The sequence below is a fragment of the Citrus clementina genome, unplaced genomic scaffold (assembly GCF_000493195.1).
Source record: "Citrus clementina cultivar Clemenules unplaced genomic scaffold, Citrus_clementina_v1.0 scaffold_4, whole genome shotgun sequence".
In the NCBI taxonomy this organism is placed as follows: Eukaryota; Viridiplantae; Streptophyta; class Magnoliopsida; order Sapindales; family Rutaceae; genus Citrus; species Citrus x clementina.
Genome location: NW_006262274.1, coordinates 14,089,195 through 14,116,211, shown reverse-complemented (window position 1 = coordinate 14,116,211; position 27,017 = coordinate 14,089,195). Strand labels below are relative to the sequence as shown.

The 27,017-nt window shown below is 33.3% G+C and overlaps 2 protein-coding genes across 2 annotated transcripts; both read right to left on the bottom strand.

The window, feature by feature from the left end:
• Positions 1-321: 321 nt before the first annotated feature.
• Positions 322-2,738, bottom strand: LOC18044550 (ethylene-responsive transcription factor ERF114; the record flags this gene model as incomplete). Its single annotated transcript, XM_006436898.2, has 2 exons — positions 322-1,999; positions 2,429-2,738. Coding segments are annotated over 2 exons (897 nt in total), but the record flags the coding sequence as incomplete, so codon positions are not given.
• A 3,183-nt stretch (positions 2,739-5,921) lies between these two features.
• Positions 5,922-11,969, bottom strand: LOC112098942 (protein BONZAI 1-like). Its single transcript, XM_024185792.1, has 16 exons — positions 11,609-11,969; positions 11,418-11,465; positions 10,977-11,125; positions 10,834-10,882; positions 10,203-10,259; positions 9,845-10,057; positions 9,616-9,750; positions 8,760-8,821; positions 8,567-8,666; positions 8,377-8,491; positions 7,855-7,931; positions 7,634-7,771; positions 7,361-7,525; positions 6,851-6,964; positions 6,648-6,744; positions 5,922-6,547 (listed from the first exon to the last, which is right to left on the bottom strand). Exons 1-16 carry the CDS (start codon positions 11,756-11,758, stop codon positions 6,453-6,455), a joined length of 1,764 nt encoding a protein of 587 aa, XP_024041560.1. The 5' UTR covers positions 11,759-11,969; the 3' UTR covers positions 5,922-6,452.
• Between the last annotated feature and the right edge of the window lie 15,048 nt (positions 11,970-27,017).

The window sequence follows — 27,017 nt, the reverse complement described above, 5'->3', positions numbered from 1 at the left end:
AACGAGCTGACTAAGTCACCAAACCAAAGCCGAATTCCGTGACCATCGAACAAGAACACGGCATTTCGTATTCAATACTATAATTAAGCGATGTCTTCATATGGCTTGATATAAAAAGTCAACTTGAAACCTCCAGATATCGATGCAGGATCGGGGCCATACCATATATGGCATTTTTTGCATGTGATTTATAACGAGTTCACTTCTAACAACATCGTGGTTTCAAATTCTGTAAAGCTTAAAGGTGGATATCTGGATATTTACGGGAGATTAAAATAATTAATATGCGGGCTCATACAGGTAGGTATACGGCAGGTTTGTTTTCATACTAACCTCTCTTCTAGCTCTACATGTGTGGGAAAAGAATATATATGAGTTCTGTGTGTTGGAAGATTTCATTAATTTCAGTTCAGATTATTTGCATTAATTAGTGACCTCCCCATTACCTAAATATTTTTGGAGCTATATATCTTGAGTCAACAGCTAGACCTCTCTATTACCTAAATATTTTTTGGGCTGTATATCTTGAGTCTACACCTACCATCGATCTTCTTCTTCTTCTTCTTCTTCTTCTTCTTCTTCTTCTTCTTCTTCAGATTGCATCAGAAACTATTCCATTAACTGATGACAATGGCCTGGCTATCGCTCTCGCTCTAACAATGTTATGAAAAGTTTTAATTGCAGTGATGTAGATGTTTGTACATACGTTACTAGCTACGTATTATATATGGTCTGTCTAAAAAGAGCTGTTTTAATTAAAGCATGCAACTAACAAATCACTGTTATCATATCTATCGTTTATCAGTGTATTATCACATAATATCTTCAGCTAGACGTATATCCATCAACCAGCAACTTCTAACCGAAGAAATTATCTGGGACGTACCTATTCTTATATATATATATATACATATATGTATATGTGTGTGTATACACACCCATATATACCTATATAATCAACCTGGACATCTCCAACTTTTTTAAATATGAATTTGACATTTTACAATGTAAAATTTTTCGTAACACTAAAAAATCTTTTACAACACAGAATCTGTATTTTAAAAAGTACATAAGTTTGCATCTGAGAATGACTCTTCATATGTATTGCGATTGAATCAATAGAAGGGAACAGATAAGCATATTTGCTTCTTTTGAAAAAGCTTCTTGATCTCTTCCTTTATTAGTTACGTTTATATTTTTCTATTTTTGTTAACCTACCAAAATATAAAACATAAAACGACACTTTTTGGCAGATCACATTTCTTTCAAATACGAAGAAATTAATATCATTAGAAAATTTAACCGAACACTCTTGGTATCGAAAAACTTGAAATTAAAAGAAAACTATAAGCAAATAATTAAAAGAGAAACAGAAGTTCGGCAAAGCATAGCGAACCTCGATATTTATATTTCTAATCATCTGGGTGACTTGTATCAGAATTTCTCCTTGTACTCTCATGAGGATCAGAAGCTGATGATGAAGAGCTTTCAAGCTGCATGCCATATCTTAATAACTCATGCTGCTGCGGTTGCTGAGACGACGTCGCAGAAGACGAAGATGAAGATGAAGAAGTGGTCGGTAAAGTCACCGGTAGATACCTGTACTCGCCGTAGAAACCGGACGGGATGCCATAGTTTGCTTGCTGATACTGAAAAAGATTCGGATACATTACCTCTTGAGTTAGTGGTAGAGGACGAGGAGGAGGAGGAGGATGAGGATTAGAAACTTGCTGTGAAGTTGTAGCGGCCGCAGCATGATAATAATGATCTTGATAACGGTGAGTCGTGAGATTAGCTTGAACTCTTTCTGGGAAGTTCAGCTTGGCTTTGCTTCCTTTGAACCTAAGAGCTGCTTCATCGTAAGCAAGTGCTGCTGCTTCAGCTGTGTCAAAAGTTCCTAGCCATACCCGTGCTGCCTTCTTAGGATCACGAATCTCAGCTGCCCATTTGCCCCATGGCCTTTGCCTCACTCCTCTGTAGTGTCTTCTCCTCACATTCCCTTCATAGGATATATATAGAATATCTTTAGTGTGTTTATTAAAGAAACCGCTCAATAGGAAGAAAAATAAATAAATGCAAGTACAAGAAATATGATTTTGAAACGTAAGCTTGCTATCTTACAACAATCATAGTAATCAATATCTGTTTAATTCAACCCACATAGTTAAGTAGTGAAGATTATGAAAATGCCGCTATAAAATGTTATTTAAACATTACGAAAAATGGCAAAAATTGCACTACATAGACGAGGATTCAATGCTGATGTGGCTTTTTGGAGATCAATGGTTGCTAAGGAAGAAAAATGAAATAATTATAAAAATAAAACTAAATCCTAACCATTGATCGGTCCAGTACTCAATACAAAACCACCTCATCTTTAAATCTTACTTGTTACTACATATCCAAATAAATTGTCATATGCATATACCTTGATCTTTGACGCGTTGAGATAGGTCTTGTTCAGATGTGTTGGAAGAAGAAGTGGTGAAATTAGGGTTTTGAGAGAGTTGAAGACTAGTTGGGCTATTTTGGGTATTTCCAATAACTTGAGAAAGGGCTGAAACCATAGCAGACATGTCTTGTTGGGATCTGGCTGAGAACACTGGAAATGACAAATGATCTTCTCCCTCTTTCTCCTTCGATACATCGGATGAAAGGGGCCTCTTCCCATGTTTTCGATCCACTTTTGATCGGCTTGTTAATAGTTTCAAACAACCCTTTCTGCTAGCTAGAACATGCAATTAATAATAAATAACAGCACTTAAATTTCAGAATCACCAAATTAAGCAACACATGAAAACTAAAATTATGGTATCAAGACCAAGATCAAGAAGAAGCACAAAGAAATAGACTTTGGAAACGAGGGGACAGAAATGATGTATGACTAAATAAGGAATATAAGAAGGTAGGGTTTTTCTGTAGCTACTAACAAATCTATTGGCTAGTGTGAACGGAGAGGAAATATCTAGTGTGCGTATATATATAAAGAAGCATTTGACCCAAGTGTGTTACAACTCTTTCCTTTTCTCACTTACAGCCTTCAAATTGAACTTGTAACCGTTTTAATGTGTTGTATAGAAATTTTGATGCACAAAAATTTAGTTGTCAAGATTATTTCAAAGGTTAGTAGACACTCAAGCATCAATATATGATGATCAACACAACAAATTATATGCTAATTGAGACTACACAAACCTAATCTTATATCAAATTTATTGGTTATGCATGCATGTTGTTAAGACTTATCTTTAATATTATTGTTGGGGCTTAATATCAATCTAAACTTTTGAGTTAAGTGGTTTCTCTAATATTGTAACACTCTAGGCGAATCCCACATCGACAAGAGAACGGGAGAAATGCTGGGTTTATAAGGGATGTTCTACACCTTAATTGGCAAAATCGTGCGGGTCTTGTTAAAGATCAAAGCGAACAATATATTATCATGTCGGGGTTGGGTCATGACAGATGGTATCAGAATAGTTTCACGTGTTCTCTTGAGCGATGGTGGGGCAAACCTCAGCGAGAATGCTGAGTACCTAAAAGGGGTGTGTGTGTGAATCCCACATCGGCAAAACACGAGAGAGATGCTGGGTTTATAAGAGGTGATCCACATCTTAATTGGCAAGACGCGTTTTGGGATTTATAAGCGCCCCATAAACAAAATCATACGGGCCTTGTTAAGGCCCTAAAGCAAACAATATCATGTCATGTCTGAGTTGAGTTATGACAGATGGTATCAAAACGACTCCACATGTCCTCTTGAGTAATGGTGGGGCAAACCTCAGCGAGGATGTTGAGTCCTTAAAGGGGGTGTATGTAACACCCTAGGTGAATCTCACATCGGTAAAACACGGGAAAGACATTGGGTTTATAAGGGGTGATTCACACCTTAATTCGCAAGACGTGTTTTAAGGTGTATGGGCACCCCAAAAATAAAATTGTGCGGGGCTTGTTAAGGCCCAAATTGGACAATATCTTGTTAGGTCTGGGTTGGGTCCATGACAGATGGTATCAGAGCGGCTCCTCGTGTCCTCTTGAGCGATGGTGTGGCAAACCTTAGTGAGGACACTAAGTCCCTAAAAGGAAGTTGTATGTAACATCCTAGGCAAATCCTATATCAGTAAAGTACGGGAGAGATGCTGGGGATATAAGGGGTGATCTATTGCTTAATTGGCAAGACGCATTTTGGGGTGTATGGGTGCCCTAGAAACAAAACCGTGCGAGCCTTTTTAAAGCCTAAAATAAACAATATCTTATCAAGTGTGGGTTTGGTCATGACAAATATAGTATCATCGTAAATGTTTCAAGTTCAATTTCTCCTACAAGTGAACCCTTTCAATTATTTCTTCAATTTTTGGCTCTCTTTCCCGACTAGCTTCTGTTTGATCAAGTCTTAATCCATATATCACAACTATTATTTATTTTTAGTTTTATTTAATTATTTTTTTCTCATCTTTGATTTTTAGATCACATAATTTCTCTGCAACATAGAAAAGAGAAGTCCTCGAAGCTCGTTTTCTCTTTACCAGTTTTTTTTTTCCAATATAAACTCATAAAGATCCTGAGACAAAAAGCTAAGAATGCTCAATAAGATGGACAGGCATAATGTAAAGGTGTAAACTAAGCATTAACTAAAAAAATCAAAAAGTTATGATGCTATTGATATCTAGTACATTTCATTCGTGTTTGCAGCGAACATGACTTGACTGCTTGAGTTTCCACACCGCTTTATGGTCCCTCGGGCATTCCTGTCTGAAGCATCACTTCTTTCTGGGGTTTTCTAGAGGACAGAGTTCACATTGATGTAGCGAATTTATAATACATGCCAAGGCTTTTAATGATGTCAAGGCCTCTACTGTCTTAAAGAATAAAATACACAACTTCATTTTTTATCATAATAAAGAAAAAAGATTATTCACAATCTTTAAGCAATTTTCTTATTTTCTTTTACGAGTGACTTGAATTCGATTCTTTAAAAAGGATGGGGCTAAAAATCTTTTTCCCAATTATGTATATGTTGTCGGAATATTAACTATTTGAATTGCCATTAATTATAGTTATTTGCATATTTTATCTAAACTAATGACAAAGACAATCTCATGCTATTCGGTATTTACTCAAATGCAGGGCCTCTAATATACTTCGGGAGAAATACTTGCATGACCGGTCTATCACTTTAGCATGCTCCACGAGGCGGAAGAGCAAATTGATATAGTACGTCTAAAAATTTGAGTCCCTCAACTTATTAGACCCACCCACTGCCTCATTATACATGGTAAATAAGTCTCAGATAAGTTTTTCTCCTAATTTCAAAGAACCATGCAATGAAGTTAAATTATTAGGCCCATGCAATGAAGTTGTGCCATTCGGCAAAATACTGGGTCTCAAAGTTAAATTATGAGGAGTTCATCAAATCTAAAAATAAAAACTATGGATGCTAAAGCAAGACTTCTCTGCCGCACGTCAGAATTTCATTGATGCTCGATGCAAGTCTTTCTCCATGGTTTAAAGTTTGTGACCATCGCGTTATTTTACAATAATAATAATAATAACAGCCTGCAATGTTTTTACATGCTATAGGCCAATCATTAAATCAAGGCTGAAAGGCTAAGAAAATGAGTCTATTCCATTCCAGAGTACATGTCCTCATGTTATGGGTCCTGTATATGTTGTCCATAGAATGAAGAAATCGTTTTTTGTTTTTTTCACATTCTTACATTTTGAGGACCACTATTAAGAATTGATTACCAGGTAAACGAAGTTGGCTGTTCATACATGGAATTAGAGATTCAAATGAACTGATACTGGCTTCAATTGAATGGAAGGTGAGAATGAGATCATTTAGTTGTAAGATAAATAAAAAGCAAATGAGTTTTTGAATGAAAAAAAAAAAAAAATGGGTCATATACACTTGATCAAACGAACAAATAAACACCCGATGTAAACTGGAATGCATACAATAGAAAGCCGTGAAAACAAGTTCATGAACTTTTGAGCAAAGAAGCTGTATAATAAATGTTTCTCGCAATTTCTTTACCGGTGACAACAGTGGAAGACGATGCATTTTCCCCACAGTTGTGCTTTGTATTGCATTGATACTTTCTGCAGCAGGATCCAAACTCAGAAAAAATTATTTTGTCAAGCTGGCAGCCGTCACAAACCATTGTTCCTCCCCTTGTGAACGTGATAGAGAATTATGAAGCAGCCTCCGCTGATTTGTGCAAAGTGCTTTCGCAGCCACTTGATTAAAATTTCCCGAAATGCAATAACCGACATCCCAGGTATCTTCAGATAGGCATGATGAACGTATCATTTTCGACTAAAATGAAGAGGCCTGATCAAAACCCTAGAAACTGTGTGGCATTGGTACGATGAAAGACAAGACTGCAAACTCTTATGGCATGAAAGCCAGTGATAGAAAATACTATTCATATGTACATTCTTTACACAAATCAAGTACTTGGTTGGATATCTCTGGTCCGCATGTAAGTTAAAAATTGAGAAGGCAATTCTGCTAAAAGTGCTTGAACCACAGAAATCTCTCCATCTGCAAAGGAATGGGACATTACCACAAAGCCAAAAGCAATTATGACACACATATATTCTTTTGTTTTAGATGGATCGCCCAATTCAATGTGGTGACTTACTCTGTACATCCTTGAGAGGAACAAATTGAACTATATCACGCGAAGCAACACGACCAGTTGAACTTTCAAGCCTCTCTCCCTTGTCAGCATCTAGAATCTATAAAGGAGAGAGATTTCAGGGACAATTATACTTGCTCATATTACCCAAAAAAAGAAAACATACTAATAATCTTTGTATGAAAGGGCAGAAGCAAAAAAGATACCTCCATTTCTTTGAAGTCAGCTCCTCCAACTCCTATGATGAGAATTGACAGCGGAAGGTCAGATGCTTTCACTAAGGCATCCTTCGTTTCTTGCAGATCCGTTACTACTCCATCCTAAAACAATATTAACAACTTTCAGAGCAGTGGGAACAGACAGAATGACAATTCTGTTCTTAGAAGAACAAACAATCTATGATCACCAAAAAAAAAGGGGGGGAAGGATTCAGCCAAAAAGAAAATGGCAGAACTTTTTTTTTTAATATATAAGAAACTGTGTATTTGTATTAATAAATAGTGAACAAAATACACTTCAGTAATGGACCAGGTATCCACCCAAAATCAATCAAAATGGCAGAATTAATGTCGACTCATTAGAAAAAGAAGAGTAGAAAAGGAAATAATTCATGAATGTTACATTATGCGTGGTTACCCAAAGATTGCATTCTTACTATAGAAATCTTAGATTTTTATAAGGAAAAGTCAACCTGCATTTCCAGTTCTTATTCTCACCGTTATTATCAACAAAACAAAGTATTTTTGTCCACGGTTGGCAAGAGACTGGCCAGCAATTAGTGCAGCATTGCTGATGACAGGTCCAAATAGTGTAGGCCCAGCAAGATTTACATTATGGAGAGCACTTGTATATGCCATCATAATTCCAGGGATTCCTTCAACCTGAGAGAGATTAATTTCATATCACCTTAAGATAGATGCTAGAAACTGCAAATAAGAACAAGGTCATCCAAGTGAATGGTAAAAAGCTCATGCTCTGCAATTGTTCACCTCACAGTAACTATTGCTTCCATTCAAGTTGAAACAATGTGAGACAGGACCATCGATTGGTCTTGCCCCAAAACCCCATGCAGGAAAGCGCTTATCAGAGTCATAAACCTGCAATACCTCTCCGACCTCTAGGATTGCCTGGGAAGGAAATGCAAGATGTTTAAGTGGATCCGGAAGAAAATAAATTTATAAGAAATTATAGATAGAAAAAAGGTTCTCACTCTTTGATATGCATTTGGCCGGCCTGAGGGATCAAGATAATGCAAGGAATCAGGGAGACGGGGATTCCCATTAGAAGCTGATGCACAAGAAACACAATAATTCCATATGGAGAACTTAATTTCATAAAACACAAATAGTTTAAACTCTAATGCTGACATTAACTACAAAAATAGGGAAACCCCATTGATGTACCAAATATAGATGATGATTTTATTTCTGCAATGACTAACTACAAAAATTAAGGTCAAGAGCATGTGATGGAGGGGCAAAAAATTGCTCATAATTGAGGGATGTTTATAAAAGTGTATACAATATTACTTAAGTAACAAGTGTGAGAGATCAAAAGACAAAACTTCAATGAGACAGCCATAGCTGAAATAAGAGTCAGGACAAGATTGTGTATTTACATGCATGCATAGCTAATAAACTGACAAGTCAGCCTATCAGTTTGCCAACAATTATCAAGGATGAAGTAAGAATTCTCATGCTTTGTAACTTCGGCTAAATGGATAGACAAATACCAGTGAAATCAACAGCCACCATAAAGTTCAGTTCGAAACCCCCAGCCAAGTAATCCAGGAAAGTATATTGAACACTCTCAGAGAACTTATCCACAAACAGTTGGCTGTTTAGTATCTGCAATAAAAGCATAAGTTAAGGAGGGGTTGGAAATTTTAGGATGTAATCGACCCTGATTAAAATAGACAGGACCTTGTGGTTATTATTCCCAGCCGCAGTGGGTAAAAACAAATTTTGTCCCTGCCCGCTAGAATGAAGTTTTTCCAAGTCTGCTAGCGATTTCTGAACCTTTCTGATGAAATAACAACAAACAAGCGTGAAAACTGTTTTCCTGGAGAAATAGGAAGGTAGAGAAAGGAGAAAGAGAGAGAGAGGGTCCATTTACCCAATTAAATCATGCTTGCCATTACTGTTGAAGTTAAAGCACTCTATTATTAATGGACTGTCCTGCATATTAATTTAGAGAATAATCATGAGATTTAGCAAGAAACAGATATGGAGATGTGCCAATCTGCAAAGAAAAATCCCAAGGTCCATACATAACAAAATTTCGCTGTTTAATATAGTTGCCAGTCTGGAGCACTGAATGCCAGTACATACTTTGATGATAACAGAGAAACACATAAAGAAACAATTCATATTTATACCTCCTGAATTTAAAGAAAAACAAGGATTGATGATAAAATGCAAAGAACAGAATTTATGACAGGAAAAGCTTACATGCATTAGACATGTAACGTGGTCCTATTGTATGCTGCCAAACCCCCAATATAACCAAAACTGGCACTGCCAATGAAAATTAAATAAACTATATATACAGAGAGAATAATGATTTAGTGAGCAATGGTGCTCATCTTATGGTGAATGACACTGCCACGTGGTGCTATTTGGTTAATCCACAGCTTCAAAACTATTTACTAGGAGTCACAGAATTCTAGCACGTGTCTAGATGCTCACTATATGGTGGCATTGGTGCTCACTAGATCATTCTCTTACACACACGCGCGCATATATATATAATATTTAAATTTATTTTGAAAACTAAATTTAAAAAAGGGCATGCCATAAATATATAACAGAATCACTAAAACATGCCTAGCTGGAGGATCTCAACTACCCCACGAGCCCCCCCCCCCCCCCCCCAACACACACACCCAAAAATAAAAAATACAGTAAAGTAAAAAAAAATTTAAAAATTAAAAAAAAACAAAAAAAACTAAGGTAGAAAAACTGGATAATACCTTGCTTCCAACTTGCTGAATATTCAAAAACACTGATTTCCATGTTGGTTTGGTTTCATTCTTTAAGACTTCTGTTTTACACACAGGGATATGTGTCCCACTCTCCACAATTTTCGATATCACCAAAAAGGGATCCTACAAAATAAGCCAGAATATGATCAAATATAAAATATTCCCATGATCATAATATCTACTAAAGAGCATGAAAATAAAGAATCAGTAGCCATACATTTCTTGAGAAGAGATCCTTGCAGTCCAAATCTGAACACCTTAGTATCAACTCTGTGGTTGTCTTTGAGTTTATGCATTCTTCGGCATGCACAGTAAGCTTTCCACAATGTTTTGGACGGTTTGAAGGGTTAGATTCTTCGGTAATTGAAGTGATTGTTTCTTCTCTACGTACAAGATCTAAGGTCAGTGACCTGTTTTTTCGGGTGACAATCTATACATATAGAAATAAGCATGTCAACGCCCATATATGACCCCAAAAAAAAAATGGATCTTCAACAGTTAAGCATGTACATTCTAAACTTCCAACTACTACTTAGTGAAAGAATAGATTAACAAGAATGTTTTTCATGCCATACCTGAGACAATGTACAAGTTGCCTCACCGAGAAATTGCTGCTCATCTAGCTTAAGCATCTGAAAAAGTTAAATCATCTATTATTGAACTTAATCGCAATGAAAATGAATTGGAGCGGATTCTTTACACTATTTATTGTACATATTCCAGATGATATTAGCATATGAATAAGCATAAAATAAACATAACGTAAAGAGCATTCTTTACCATTTTAGATCAAAAAGATTTTAAGAAAAACCCACAGATACCGAATTACCATTTTGGAGGAAAGAATTCCACTGGCACCCCTTGAGATTCGTCAAATATAAATAACAGGTGCAAAAAAGTTCAGAAAACCATCATGGAGACTCCCTGGCGTTAGTTACCCTAATAAATTTACCGTTGATATTTATTGAACAATAACCAATAGCTGAAAATATACAGCCACAATATGACATGTAAAATAAGAAATACATGGTATTTTTGGGCAGATTTTGATTTTCTACAAACTGAAACTCACAGATAGAGTTAGCATGCATTGGAAGATTAAAAATCAGACTTTATTCAATTAAAGGCAGCAACCAAGTATAGTACTTCCTTAAAAAGAACTAAAATTAATGAAAAACAGACGTGGCAGCATAAAAAAAAAGTTACCTTCACGTCAACATTGTGAAACTGAGTGTCAACATCATATATACGAAATCTGCCATAGATAGAAATTCAGCCACATTACAGCACAACCTATCAAATGCTTGTTTTGGGGATAAAAAAATAGAGCTGGAAGCATAAGAACTTACACCAAAGTTTGCACAACCTCAAATTGATATGTAATTATATGTTTCGTAATCCATGTAGGATTGAGTGAATTAAGAACTACTTCAGTACGACCTACTTCAACAAGTGCTCCATCCCTTGCTTTCATATAAACCACCAGCATAGGATCACTCTGAATCAAGCAGAATTTTTCAAAGTAATTTTTCACCGTGACCAGAAATAGAACATCTAATCAATTCAAAAGTATGATAACCGAATTAAATTGAGCTTCTAAGTCAACATTCTCCTTGCTCTCGAGAGTAAGAATTAACAATCTCAAAATAATAAATTATCACTAATTAACAAATAAATTACTCACTAAAAACTTGATATAAATAAATAAATAAATATATATATATATATAAGACCTAAATTCGTCTAAAATTTATGAGGAATATAAAGCAAGAAATATCAACACAACACACCTTGGAAAGCAAATCTCTATCACGCAAGTCAGCAGCCGAAAATGATAACTGCACAGCCGTTCATTCAAAAATCAGCACGATAATGAATTAAATGAAAAAAGAGCATTAGTTTTCTAAAATGCTATATATTAGATATATAAAGAAGAAAATTGGAAAAGATTCGAGCATTTCAAGAAAATTGGATAGGCGACCTCGATCTGAGAGAACAAACCGAGGTAACCACGAGACTTAAGGAACCAATCAACGGCGTCGTTTGAGGAGGCAGCGGCGTTGTAAGAAAGACCAGCCGTACCTCCGACGGCTGCCATGCCGCCGCCAGTGTCGGAGCAGCAATTCCCCATGCTGCTGGCTGCCGCTGCTGCTGTTGAGATATTTTCCTTGAAATGAAAAATGAAGTAGTAGACGCTAGCAACGGTGCGTCGTTGTTGAGGCTCAGCAGCAGCGGCTGAGCTTTTAAGTTTTCTCAAATCGAAAACGAAAACAATGAAATCGAAAAAGAAAACGAAGGAAACGTGAAAATGTTTAAGTAAACAGAGAGATGTAGAGAGAGAGAGAGTGTGTATCTGATATATCTATGACTATGAACTTCCCGTTGACCCCACCTTGTCTGTCCCCTTCTGTCGATTAATTTTCCCTTGCTTATTTTTCACTAATATTACATCCTATTTCGTAAGCTTTTTCCTCTTTTTCTTTTTCTTTTTCTTTTCCCTTTTTGTCCGCGCACACTTTAATCGGAGATTTGAATTTTTAATAGTTACCCCGAATCAAAATTTTCTAAAGCGTCCATGGGCTGAGTTAGTGTCCATTAGACATATATAATTTAAAAATTATAGTGTTAAAAGTATTTAATAAATATTAATTATTATAATTTATAAGTTATATTAAAATAATTTTTTATTTGTATAATAAAAATTTATTATATCTTGAAAAAATTTTGATTTAAAATTTATATTTACTACATATTATTAATTTTTATTTGATAATTATAATTTTTTTACAATAATTGTAGTTTAAAATCTACATCACCTCAATTCTAAACAGGACCTTAACTAGTCGAGGTAGCTATACCACACTCTTTGTGAAAATAAATTTTGTTATCAATTTTGACGTAACTGGTATCATTAGATTTAATCAATAACTTGTAAAAGAGAATTATTAGTAATTGACTATCAAGTCTCAAATATTACAAACTAAAAGAAATGAAAAATCCTCCATCTATACAATAGAATTTTAACAATATAAAATAAGTTCTGTTAAAATACCAACTATCTAATTTACAAATCTTTAGAATATGACGAACTCGAAAACTTATTTTGGCATAAACAATTTTTTTTTTTTAAGGAGAACTATTACTCATAGTATTTATACTATATAAATTACTGAGACCAGTTTACATCAACTCTGATATGGTACCACTCAGATTTTTTAACCCTCTCAAATATTCGAGGGATGCCAAACTCCAATTCTAAGAAAAAGACTACATTCACTTAAATTCTGGGACTCCAAGAAATGAAATTTAAATTAAATCCCTTCAATGCGTTTGCGGGAACTCAAACCACTTGAACTCAAGCCACTTCCCTCTTATTTGTGAGGGAGTGGCTCTAGTCACTTGAATTAAGCCCAAGTGGTTGGTATAAACAAATATTAAACGTCAATATTAAATTAAAATAACGCAGTACGAGTGCTAATTTGATCCAAAACCAATTGAAAAACACTTAAGGAGTCCAACTCAACCCGAAGGTGAGATAAACTAATCTCACAGGCAACTCTAAGCTAAAGCATAAAGCCTCAACCGCACTATAATCTACATCATCCAAGTATACCCCTATGTCAATTCCAGTCACCATCACTTTATCCTCATAGGTGCCCACTACAGCACCGTACCCAACTATCCTCTGCGCCCATCAAGATCATCAACGTTTAGTACAAAATTAGAAGTTAGCTAAAATAATATCTTGATTTTAGTTATTTAAAATTTCATTAACCAATTATCAAACCAGTTGTACAATTTTTTAAAGATTGAATTAAAAAAATTAACTCAAATTATATACATAAACTTATATACTACCTGCAACGTGAAAAATTAAGTAATTGGTTATTTATCCACTAAATTGAATGAATGGTGAAGATTAAAATATTTAAATTTAAAGGTCCATAATATACTCATCACCAATGCTATAAAAAATTCATGCTATTCATAGAAAAATCTTAAAAAATTAAAAAATTTAGTGTTATAAAAAAATTGCAAGTTCTCTAATAACATCAACGAATTTTTTTTTTTTTAACAATAATCAATGAGTCTCCTTTCAAAAAAAGGATGGCTATTATTTTATCTATCCGCATATGTAAAACATCTCTTTAAAATGATAAATCTATTATTATTTAGAAGATATATTTGATCTATCTACATATGTAAGAGAAATAACTATCCGATCCTTTTAATGTGAAAGGGAATAATAGAGTTCCAACACGGTGGGGTTGGGACTCAAACATGTGCCCTTAACTTTGGGTTATGCAGCCTTGATTTAGAGGCGATAACGACCTTAATTTGTGATGAAGAGTAGGAATCCATATTATAATAGGATTAGTTTCCTTATTAACTAACGTTTAAGACTTTTAAATTCCTTTCTAATTTAGAATTTTGTTTCCCTTTCAATTTAGGATTTTGTTTTTCCTTCATGAATTAGGATAATTACTACTACTATAAATAGCTCCCTCTTGTAACCTTTGAAGGAGAGAATTTTGAGTTTAATAATATTTCAATTTTCAAATCTCTTTGTGAGTATTTGAACAGTTAATTCTCGTTATTCTGCGGAATCAACGAGTCTTAACCCCTAAATTCGCGGCATTCTTTTGAATCAACGTGAATTTAGTTGTTCTTTTGTTCCAGTATTCTCTAGAATCAACGGAATATTTTGAACATTAAACTTCCGCTGCATCAGTTTGGTATCAGAGCCAAAACCTGATATCACCAATCTAACTCCATCTACCACCAAACTTTTCCTTTTTTTTCCCTTTTTGATTTTTTTCGTTTAGCTTAAAAAAAAAAAAAAACATAACTTTTTCAGACAAACCACCACCACCATCATACTTACCAACCCAAAATCTTTCAGATCCACCCATCCTTACTCGATTTCTGACCACTGTCATCGGAAATCTAAAACTTTTGCTTAATTACAGTTTCGGCCTAAAATTTTTATTTACTTTCAGTTTAGCCCCACTACCTTTTTAAACCCGAATTTAAAAAAAAATGCCTCCAAGAAAAGCTCGTGATGCTCATACTACAACTTACAATCAAGAAGATGTTTTGAAAGATGAATCCCTGGCTAGTATGACAGCCAGAATTGATATGTTAGCTGCACAAATGGCACGAATGGCAGAGTTACTTGACGAACGCCATCGTACTCCAGAACGTGAAGACAAATCAAGTGGAAGCTTTGCTAACCCATTCTCTAGGCGTCGACCTAGAACTGAGTCTACTGATGACAGAAGATGGGAATCTGGGTTGAGAATTGACATTCCCGAATTTCAAGGAAGTGGTCGACCTGAAGAATTATTGGATTGGATTAACGCCATTGAGGAAGTTTTCGAATACAAAGAAGTTCCTGAAAATAAACTAGTTTCGCTTGCTGCAACTCGATTTCGTGGAAGAGCAGCAGCTTGGTGGCAACAAACTAAGCTCACAAGGATTAGGCAAGGCAAAAAGAAGATTGATTCTTGGGAAAAGTTCAAGAAGCACTTGCGTGGAGCATTCTTGCCTCATAATTACGCCAAACTGTTATACCAACAGCTACAGAATTTAAGGCAAGGTAATCGATCAGTGGATGATTACACTACAGAATTCCATTGGTTGGTGGCACGCAATGACTTGACAGAGACAGAAGAGCAACAGGTTTCCCGCTATATTGGAGGCCTACGATCTCAATTTTAAGACCAATTAAATTTACTTGACCCATACTCTGTTTCAGAGGCACACCAACAAGCCTTGCAGTTGGAGAAGCAATTTAGTCGACGTACTAATGACTCAAGCTTTCGGGGTGCTCGAAGTGTTGTTCGTGATAATTCAAACCCGACTTCCCAATTTCGTACTTTCACTCCTCCAAATCCTCCAAATAAAACTAGTAAGCCTAGTGAAATCGGTCAAAGCAGCAAAACCCAATCCTCGGGTTCGGGATTACACTGTTTTAATTGCGGAGAAAATGGGCACCGAATGACAGAATGTAAAAAGGGAGGAAAATATGGTAAAGGCTTATTCGTAGGCACAGAGGAAAGCGAAGACTATCAGGAGGAAGAAACTGAAGAGTTTGCTGTAGAACCAACTTTTGATAGTAGTGGTAGCGCTCAATCTGTTGAAGAACATGGTGATAGCGGACCAATGTTGATCGTGAACCGTGCATTCTTCACTCCTAAAGGTCAAGACAAAGACAAGTGGCTACGACAAAATATCTTTCAGACTACTTGCACAATTGGGGGTAAAGTATGTCGTATGGTCATAGACTCCGGCAGTTGCGAGAATGTCATTTCAGAAGAAGCCATAACAAAGCTAAATTTAAAGACAGAACCTCATCAAACTCCATACAAGCTCACATGGCTGAAGAAGGGAAATCAAGTGACAGTATCGAAATGTTGTTTAGTTTCCTTATCCATTGGTTCAATTTATAAAGACAAAATTTGGTGTGATGTTGTGGCTATGGATGCTTGTCATCTATTACTGGGTAGACCTTGGCAATATGATCGAAACGTAGTGCATGATGGGAAGAGAAACACCTACAGTTTTATGTTTAACAACACCAAGATCGTTCTCCTACCTAACAAGGAGTTTACTCTCCAGCAAGACTTGGGTAATTATTTGTTAAGCAAGAAGCAATTTATAGATGTTGTAGCAGAGACAAAGAGAATCTACATTTTATTGGGAAAAGAGAGTAACGGTAATTCAAAGATTCCTGAAGCTGTGACACCTATTCTGGCGGAATTTCAAGATTTGTTCCCCAAGGAGCTACCACAGGGTTTACCACCTCTTCGGGATATACAACACCAAATTGATTTGGTACCAGGTTCTACACTACCAAATCGACCTCATTATCGTATGAGTCCTACAGAACATGAGGAATTAAGGCGCCAAGTAGAAGAGTTACTAGAAAAGGGATTTATCCGTGAAAGTCTTAGTCCCTGTGCAGTCTCTACTTTATTGACTCCAAAGAAAGATGGTTCTTGGAGGATGTGCGTGGACAGTCGAGCTATCAATAAAATTACAGTTCGATATCGTTTTCCAATCCCTCGATTAGATGACTTGTTAGATCAACTCAGTGGAGCAACAATTTTTACCAAACTTGATTTGAAAAGTGGCTACCATCAAATTCGAATACGACCTGGAGATGAATGGAAAACAGCTTTTAAAATTCGCGAAGGGTTATACGAGTGGTTGGTAATGCCGTTTGGCTTATCCAATGCTCCGAGTACTTTTATGCGAGTCATGAATCAAGTTCTTCACCCTTTCATTGGAAAGTTTGTGGTTGTTTACTTCGATGATATACTTATATATAGCACCAGCCACGAGTTACATCTACAACATTTGAGAGAAGTGCTTTCAGCCTTAAGAGCAGCAAGTTTATACACAGCAGTAAACAAGTGTATTTTCTTAACAGAGAAAGTATTATTTTTGGGATATGTGGTGTCGAAAGATGGTATATCTGTTGACCAATCAAAAGTGGATGCTATTCGAGATTGGCCTCCGCCAACTACTTTATCCGCCACCAGAAGTTTCCATGGATTGGCCTCTTTTTACAGGCGATTCATTCCTCATTTCAGTACTATTATGGCACCAATCACGGATTGCATGAAAGGAGGAAAATTCTCTTGGACAGAGGCAGCTACTAAGGCATTCGAGATTATCAAAGAAAAGTTGATTACTGCCCCAGTACTTGCTCTACCAGATTTTTCGCTCACTTTTGAGGTACATTGTGATGCTTCTAAGGTCGGCATTGGAGCTGTTCTTAGCCAACAAGGTAAGCCTATAGCTTATTTTAGTGAGAAGTTGAATGGAGCAAAGGCACACTATAGCACTTACGACGTGGAATTTTACGCAGTAGTCCAAGCGTTAAAACATTGGCGACATTATCTAATTCATAAAGACTTTGTTTTATACACTGACCATGCCGCATTAAAATACCTCAATAGTCAAGACAAACTCTCTCACAGACATGCCACGTGGACAGCATTCCTTCAACAATTTACTTTTGTGGTGAAGCATACCTCTGGTGAATCCAACCGGGTAGCAGATGCACTTAGTCGACGAACTTCTTTATTGACACAGATGCATAATCAAGTTCTCGGATTTGACACATTTCGAGAGTTATATGCTTCTAATCCTTACTTTGCTCCTATATTAGAAGACGTTGTTGCAGGGTTTCGCTCATATTATCATTTACATGACAAATTCCTTTTCAAGAGTAATCAGTTGTGTGTTCCTGACTCAAGTTTGAGATTGAAAATCATTGCAGAGTTACATAATGAAGGGCACATGGGTCGTGACAAAACTCTGGCTCTAATAGCCAACACTTATTTTTGGCCTACTATGAGGCGTGAAATCTATCACTATGTCGAGACTTGTCGCATTTGTCAAGTTTCCAAGGGCGCAGCAACAAATGCTGGGTTATATATGCCGCTACCGATTCCAACACAACCTTGGGCTGACATTAGCATGGATTTTGTTTTAGGATTACCCCGCACTCAGAGGGGTATGGATTCAATATTTGTTGTTGTTGATCGATTCTCGAAAATGGCTCACTTCATTGCTTGCAAGAAGACTACAGACGCTTTGACTGTTGCTCGCCTATTCTTCAAGGAAGTCTATAGATTGCATGGTTTACCAAGTTCTATAGTATCTGACCGGGATACACGATTTCTTAGCCATTTTTGGAAGACATTATGGAAATTGACTAACACTCGCCTGAATTTTAGTAGTGCTTACCACCCACAAACAGATGGTCAAACTGAAGTTGTCAACCGCTCTTTAGGAAACCATCTACGTAGTCTAGTTGGCGATAACTTGAAGATGTGGGATCAAAAGTTATATCAAGTCGAGTTTACTTATAACCGTGCAGTTAAGCGTAGTACTGGTTTAAGCCCTTTTCAGGTAAATTATGGATATAATCCACGAGCTCCCATTGACTTGGCTCCAGTTCCAAATTTAGTTCGCAAAAGCGGTAAAGCAGAAGACTTTATTGAGCAGCTTCAGAAGATTCATGAAACTACGCAAGAGTCTTTGAAGCAGACGACCGAAGGTTATAAAATTATGGCAGACAAAAAACGTCGAGCTTTGGAATTTCAAGTGGGAGATTTTGTTTAGGTTATCCTAACTAAAGATAGATTCTCAGTTGGTGAGTACAACAAACTTTCTGCCAGGAAAATCGGCCATTTGGAGATTATAGAGAAGATAAATCCTAATGCCTACAGATTAAAGCTTCCTAGTCATATCCGCACTGCAGATGTATTTAATGTTAAGCATCTTATTCCTTACAGAGGTGATCATGATGAAGATGTTGCTGACAATCCAAATTCGCGGGCGAATTCTCTCCACCCTGAGGGGAATGATGAAGAGTAGGAATCCATATTATACTAGGATTAGTTTCCTTATTAACTAAAGTTTAAGACTTTTAAATTCCTTTCTAATTTAGAATTTTGTTTCCCTTTCAATTTAGGATTTTGTTTTTCCTTCATGAATTAGGATAATTACTACTACTATAAATAGCTCCCTCTTGTAACCTTTGAAGGAGAGAATTTTGAGTTTAATAATATTTCAATTTTCAAATCTCTTTGTGAGTATTTGAACAGTTAATTCTCGGTATTCTGCGGAATCAACGAGTCTTAACCCCTAAATTCGCGGCATTCTTTTGAATCAACGTGAATTTAGTTGTTCTTTTGTTCCAGTATTCTCTAGAATCAACGGAATATTTTGAACATTAAACTTCCGCTGCATCAATTTGCCTAGGCTCGGGTCTTACTAACCTGCATTATTTATGACTTACGGTAATTCTAAATTAGTTAACTACCCAATTCAAAATTTGACTGATTATTTAATATATGGTGGCTATTGGGCGACTAATTTTGGGTTCATATAACGTAACTCATCAACCGTCTTACCAATAATGCATGTAACATGTAAAAGCGTAAGGCTTCGTTTGTTATCATTTCCTAATGAGCTTCCAAGTACTTCTTAGTGCCAAACTCCAAACATGCACGAAATGATTGATACAGAGCATGGCATGGATGCTCTGGGAACCACTTGAAAAACAAAACCGTGTTTCTGAAAACGCGTTTTAGGCAGAGGGTTTTTCAGATCAAACTTTTTTGCGTTGATTGAGGATACATATATTATAAACCGTATCTGATTGACGTCACGTTAGTTTTTCCGTTAGTTTGACCACCGTGAATTCAACGACTTGAAAGCCGATCCTTTGACTAATCCGTGAACTGTGAGCTTGTTTGTCTTGAGGCGTAGGAGTGGGATGATGATGAAATCCATCAATACATTTATTAATTATTATTATTATTATTATTATTTTAAGCAACCTAAACTCCAATTTATTCATGACGTGATAGAGGTTTAAAATCATTTAGTACATAAAATATAGAAAATCAAAAACTATCTTCAAAATATCTGTTGGTTTAAGAGAGATAAGAAATTAGTGTTAATTAGTTTAATCAGTAAAATTTCTTAACAAAATATAAATACGCTATGTGGTTTGACTTTTTCTCACATAAGCGAGGAGAAATAAATTATTATTAAATTATATTTATTAGTTTATTTTAAATATAAAAATGAATAGATGTTGCCTCTAATGTCAAGTCGTCAAATAGAAGAAAACTATAAAGTAGATTACTTTTCTTAAGTGGTCAAGTGGCCAAATTTGGTCTAACCTAAGGTCCTATTTAGTATTCACTAAGGTAGCGTTTACTTTTTGGATTGGATTGGGAATCCTAGGATTGGGAGTGTGGAGTGGGAGTGGGAGTAGGTTGTTTACTTACACTGGAATGGAAGCATGGAATGGAGATCAGAATCCAATTTATGTGTTTACTTTGTCTTGGATTGGGAGTAAATAGTTTCAAATTACAATTTTATCCTTATTTAAAGAATTATAGTTTTTAATTACAAAACTAATAAAAAATATATTTAATGAATAATATTTATTTTATTATATTTGTAAATTTATTATAATTATTAATATTCTTAATTATGAACAATAAATTATTAATTGTAATTTTAATATAAAATGAAATGTTATTTTATTTTATTTAATATAATTATATTAAATTTATTATTATATAAAATAATAATATAATATTATTTAGTACAAAATTAATATTTTCTTAGAATAAAGTATTTATTATTATTAATATTAAATAAATATAGTACTATTATTTTTAAAATAAATATAATAATATTATATTTATTAATTCTCTATTAATATAATAATATTATTTTAAAATAATTTTAACTTAGAATCAATGTAAATTATTATTTAGTTAAATATAATATTATTATTTAAATAAATATAATATTATTATTCAAATAAATATAATATTATTTATTTTATTTTATTAATTATAAAACATAAAATAAAATAAAAAAAGGTAGAAATGGGAGAGGTGGGAGTGGATTCCCACGCCCACTCCCCACTCCAAAAATGGGTGGGGCCCACGGAATGGGACTCCCAATCCCTCCCCATTTTAAGTAAATAAACGCTGGAGTGGGAGGAATCCACACTCCTCACTCCCACTCCAGCAAGTAAACACAATATAAAAGTGTTATAATTACCGTCACAAACAAAAAAAAAATAATCATAAGATAAAAATTAATAATATGTAATAAATACAACTTTTAAATAATAATTTTGAAAAATAATAATAAACATATTATAAGTTTTTATCATATAAATAATAAGTTAAATCAACTTAATTTTCAAACTACAGTGTTAGTGTTTATAAAACATTTTAATATAAAAGTATAGATATTCTAAATTGGGCCTAATTATCATTCATGCTTAGGACTTGTTGTTTAGTTAATTTAGAATCCTTCAGCTTGTTTGTCATTCAATTCCAACTCAAAATTACATTTTTATCATTAAAAATATCAAATGTAATCAATTTCTTAATTAAGTTGATATATTATTATGTGATACGGATCGACTTATTGCCAAGGGTTAGATTGGAATGCAAAATTAAACAACATAATTAAAAATATGTCTTGATTCATCTGTATTAGCTAGCGGTGGGTCCAATGCAACACCTGAGATAAGAGAGTTAGTACAAATTTTCTTTGCTTTGAACGACAAAGATCAAATAAAATATAATTAAGAATAGTTTTAAACTAAATATTTATGGCCCCACTCTTATGATTTCATACTTTTGAAACTTCTGAAAGGTTGTGCGCACATGTCACTTGCTATGTAATGTCTTTTGGAAACATTACTAATGGCATCTAATTAATTAAGCTTAAGAATTAAGTACGGGTATTCCTAGCATATAAATGGTAGTTTCAATTTATTTTGAGAGATCACCACTTTGGCCCTGATGTTTATGAGTTTTATCACTTACCCCTTTGTTATTCTCATAAAACCCATTTTATCTTGTTAGGGTAAAAATTTTAGTCCAAAAACCTTGTTCAACCGTAAAGCAACTCTTTTTTTTTTTTGGGTTTTCTTTCTGTTAACGTTTTAATAAGAATAAGAGTATCATGAAAATTATAGGAGGCGAATAGTAAATTGTGATCTCTTTAGGAGCTAAGTCTCAAAACCCATTTATTTTTCTCTTAATCAAATTATTTATTATTGCAAGGGCAAATTCAATAACATTGTAAGTTTTAAAATAATTGTTGTTAATTTTAATGTAGAAATAATTAGTTAAGTGCTATGAGCTTTAAAAAGCAGCAGTATATATTTGATAAATTTTACTGTTATATTGTTGTAAGAATACAATTTTACTGTTCGACTGTTGTAAGAATACAAATGACTAAAATACATATAACGTTGAATAAAGTTTATTTACACATTTATAAACCTGTATATATATATTATTATTTTATTTTGTAATCTTCATGTAATTAGTACTAATAATAATCTCTTTAAATTTAATGATTTATTTCCTAATTGAAAAGCATAATTTTGGATATTTATAATATATGTGAAATTGTACTAAGAATAAAAGTAATTCTCTAAATCATATTTTGAAAAACTAGCCCTTTCCTACTTTTAAAATCTGCTATAGAATGGAGTGATTTTTACAAATTTTTATAAAACACTAAAGTTAGTTTTAACTCTTGAAAATCACTTTTGAGCCTTTCAAAAACAATCTCAAATAGGTCTTAAATTAAGAGAGAAAGTTATGAGTAATAGAAGTTACAAGTAATAGGCACTACCCTAACAAAATTGAGATACATAATTTGTATCTCAAGTGATGTAACATCTAATAGTCATTCAATAAATTAGTATTGCTACTTAATTAGCAATTAATAATGTTTAATAAAGTCAAACGAAATCATGCATATTACACTTAAATATTAGTGATAGATGCTAAATTTTGTTGAAAAACGGAATCTTTATTTAAAAGTTTAAAAATTTCAATAACCGAAACACAAAATTATTGAATAACCCAACTTGAAGATAATAAAATAACGCGAAAGATTCATAAGGTTGGGTTGGACAAAGCGTTATTGTTAGGTTTATGTAAAACAATGGAAAAAGACATTCTCACAAAGACTTGCACAACATATAGTACAAAACTGTGTGTTTTGAAAAGGAACAATTACAAAATATTGATAAAATCTTGAAGATTAATCATATACATCCTTACTTGGATCTTGGGTTGAAAATCGTCTGCAAAAATGGTATCAGAGCCAAGTTTTTGGTTCAAAATGTAAAAATAGAATAAACAATTGTTTATTTGATTAATAATGGAGGATATAATATAATGATAGACAGCAATACAATTAAAGATAACATAACAAAACATAAACAATATTATTATTCAGAGATAAATACATTAAATGACAAACAAATAGAACAATTTTATTTAGCCAGAGTTCATGAATTTAGAATTGGAGAACTCATCATAATAAAAAATAGAAATTTAAACATTGATCCTATTCTCCTATTTAGGATTAGGAGAGAAGTATATAGAAATAATTTTTCATGGAAACAATGGAATATTAATTCCGTTGAGAATTACACATACGAACTTATAATTGATTATAATGGATTTTTAAATATTAAACAAAGAGATGAATATAATTGGAATAATAAAAGGATCAAGAGTAAATATTATCCTTCTAGCAACATGTTGATAGGATACAAAGATTTAATTATGCATAAACTTTGCTATATACATAAAGGATTAGAACAAAACAATATTCCTAAGGATATAAGAAATATTATATGTTACAAATACTTGTTAGAATATAATGAAATATTATGCAGATGGAATTATGAATAAATTACCAGAACCATTGTTAATTTCTCAAAATATTGAAACCAATAGATTACCACCTTCTAGTTATAGGCATAGAGGATTTACTTATGGAAGATTTCAACCATTTGATCTAATAAATTGTTCTAATATGTGGGGTAATAATCAATTGAATTGGATTTCTTTGTATTTATTAAATAAATTAGGAAACCTAATTTAACCATAAACGATATAAAAGCTGTAAATGAAATACTTGAGATCAAAAGTTTTAATGTTGAAAATATTAGACAGATTAAAATGTTAGGAGATCACATGAGCAATGAGTTTGATTCAATCAAACAATTAATAAAAAACTTCAAAATTGAAGATCAAGATAAATTGAGACAAGAAGTCATCCATATCATAAACAAAAATTCAATTGAAGATAAATTAAATAAGATTGAAATTCAACTACAAAAGATTGAAAAAATTGTTGAACAACTTGGTAACAAGTTTACAATAAGTACAAATGAAAAACTACAAAAGGATTGAAGTACAAAAAATTGATAACAATATGGAAGAATTACTTATGGTAATTCAAGAACGAAATAAAATTTTACAAGATACCATAATTTACTACAACGAAAAGAAAGATAAAGAAATGATAACAATATCTAGACCATTATTTAACAAAATAAACGGAGATAAAAAAAAATTACTAAGTTAAAGGATGCTAAGTGAAAATATAGACAATGAATTAAAAGAATTATCTAATCTAGAAATATCTGATGAAGATTCTGAATTTGAAGATGAAGTGTTTATTAATTTACAAGATATTGAAAATAGAATAGAACATTTAAAAATGAATGAATCAAAGTCAAGGGTTTTTGAATAAGGAGAAATTATTAATAGAGCTTCCTATACTAGGGAAGAAATTTGTGGTCAACATTTTAGGGTTAACAAGCCTAAAAAGGAACATAAAACTCCAAGAGAATATAGAGAAAGACCAATCAATCATAATGGAATATGGTTAGATTTAGATTGTGTCAAAGATAGAGATAAAATGATTACCACTTGGGTTAAATCTATGAACATGACCCTTGCATTTCACAAAATTGATAGGGATAATTGTATAGAATTCCTTAAAACTTCATTTATAGGAATTGCGTCTCAATAGTTTATGGGACTAAACAATACCGAAAAAAATAAAATATTATATGGAGAAAATAATTATCAAAATGAAAGGTTCGATCAAGTTTTAAATAGATTTGAAAATGAAATAAGAAAAGAATTCTTAGGAGAAGATTGGGAAATTGATTTTCAACAAGAAATAAAAAGAAAAAGGATGGAAAATGTAATGAAGTTAACAAGGCTTGAAATATGTAATATATGTTATTTTGAAAAATACACATGTAGCTTCGAACAATTTTATTATAAATGTGAATTTGATAAAGATTAAAATACCATATGCTATTACAATGATCTATATTTTATAAAGATACCAGAACCATGGGGCAAAAGGATTATGCTAGAATACAATAAGAAATATGGAGATACCACATAAACTGATATCCTAGGAAATAGGATTAGATACACTGGAAATAGAATCAACGAATGGTGTGCTGAAATAAGAGATAGAAGACTTATGAAAATGCAAAATCGAGGATTATGTTGTTCTAGGTTAGAAGATCCACCAAACTTTGGATGTTCAGATAAAAACTATAAATATAGGAAGAAATCCAAAAAGAAGAGATTCTTTAAAGCCAACAAGAAATATTACAAGAAAAATAAATATAAAAAGAAATTCTACAAGAAAAATAAATTTAAAAGAAGATCTAAAACCAATGCACCTAAAAAGTGCAAGTGTTAGTTATGCAATGAATAAGGGCATTATGCAAATGAATGTCCTAAAAAGAAGAAAGCAAATACAAAAATGTTTGAAGATTTCAACGATTTAGATTTAATCACAGATAGTGAAGACATTAGTGAAAATGATAGTATATATTATCTTTCTGAAGAAACTTTAAGAAGTTCTAATTCAGAATGAGCATAGAAGAATTAGATAATAAAGATTTATATAAAGATAAAGAATTAGAAGAACAAGGTTCTTTTAATAAAGAATTAATCTTTGATTAAAAAAACAATACCTCAAGATTAACAAAAAAGGGTTAGAATCATCCATGACTTCAGTCAATAAGTTAGCACAAAGAATTGCTAACATGATTAAAAGAAAAAATATAATGTATTCCAGTGCTACTGTACGAGAAGAACCTATTGAAATTAGGTATTCTAGAGGAAATACAAACATACCATTATTATTAAAAACTAATATAGAAGATAAAATCAGTAAGATAAGATCCAGTGATAGACCTAATATTGGATATGTGCATATTGGAGGAATTCAAGTCATGATAAAAGCTCATTTTTTAGAAGGAATAGATAGTCCAGTAAATTTAGCGGTACTGGATAATAGAATAAAAGATCGAAAACATGCACTCCTTGGAATAATACAAGGAAACTTGAGTTATAAAAAATTGATATTTAAGATATTTCCCAAATATTCTATAAGTCTTAGGGATAGGAATATAAATAAGATATTAACCTTATGTCATGATTTTAAATATTTTGATATAATACATTATGGATCTTATCCATATAGCATAATGTATGCCATAGAATATGCATTAACAAATTTAGCAAATAGTGAAATGTTTGCTGATAAAGATTTTATTGAAATAGATAAATTATTTAATAAAGTTGGAAATATACAATCTCCTAAAATCCTGAGAGAAATAGATTTACCAGAATAATGGGAAATGAATCTAAGTAGTCAACCAACTCTAATTAGAGGAAATACTACTAAACCTATAGAATATACTCCAGAAGGAAGAATCATTATAGAACATAGAAGATCATTCTCTGTACCCAAAAGAGAACCAGAATAAAGTAGAACCCAAAGTTTAACTAGATGTAGTCATCTTGTGATACTACCATCACATGAAATATTAGCCACAGTCAGAAAAAGTAATCAAAATCTAAAATTTTGTGTTGGGGGTAATAAAAGAAGCTCCTCACAAAAGAATAAAAAAAAATTTTTTTTTTTTGAAAAAAAAAAAAATTTTTAAAAATTTTTGGAAGGCTTTTTTTTTTTTTTAAAAA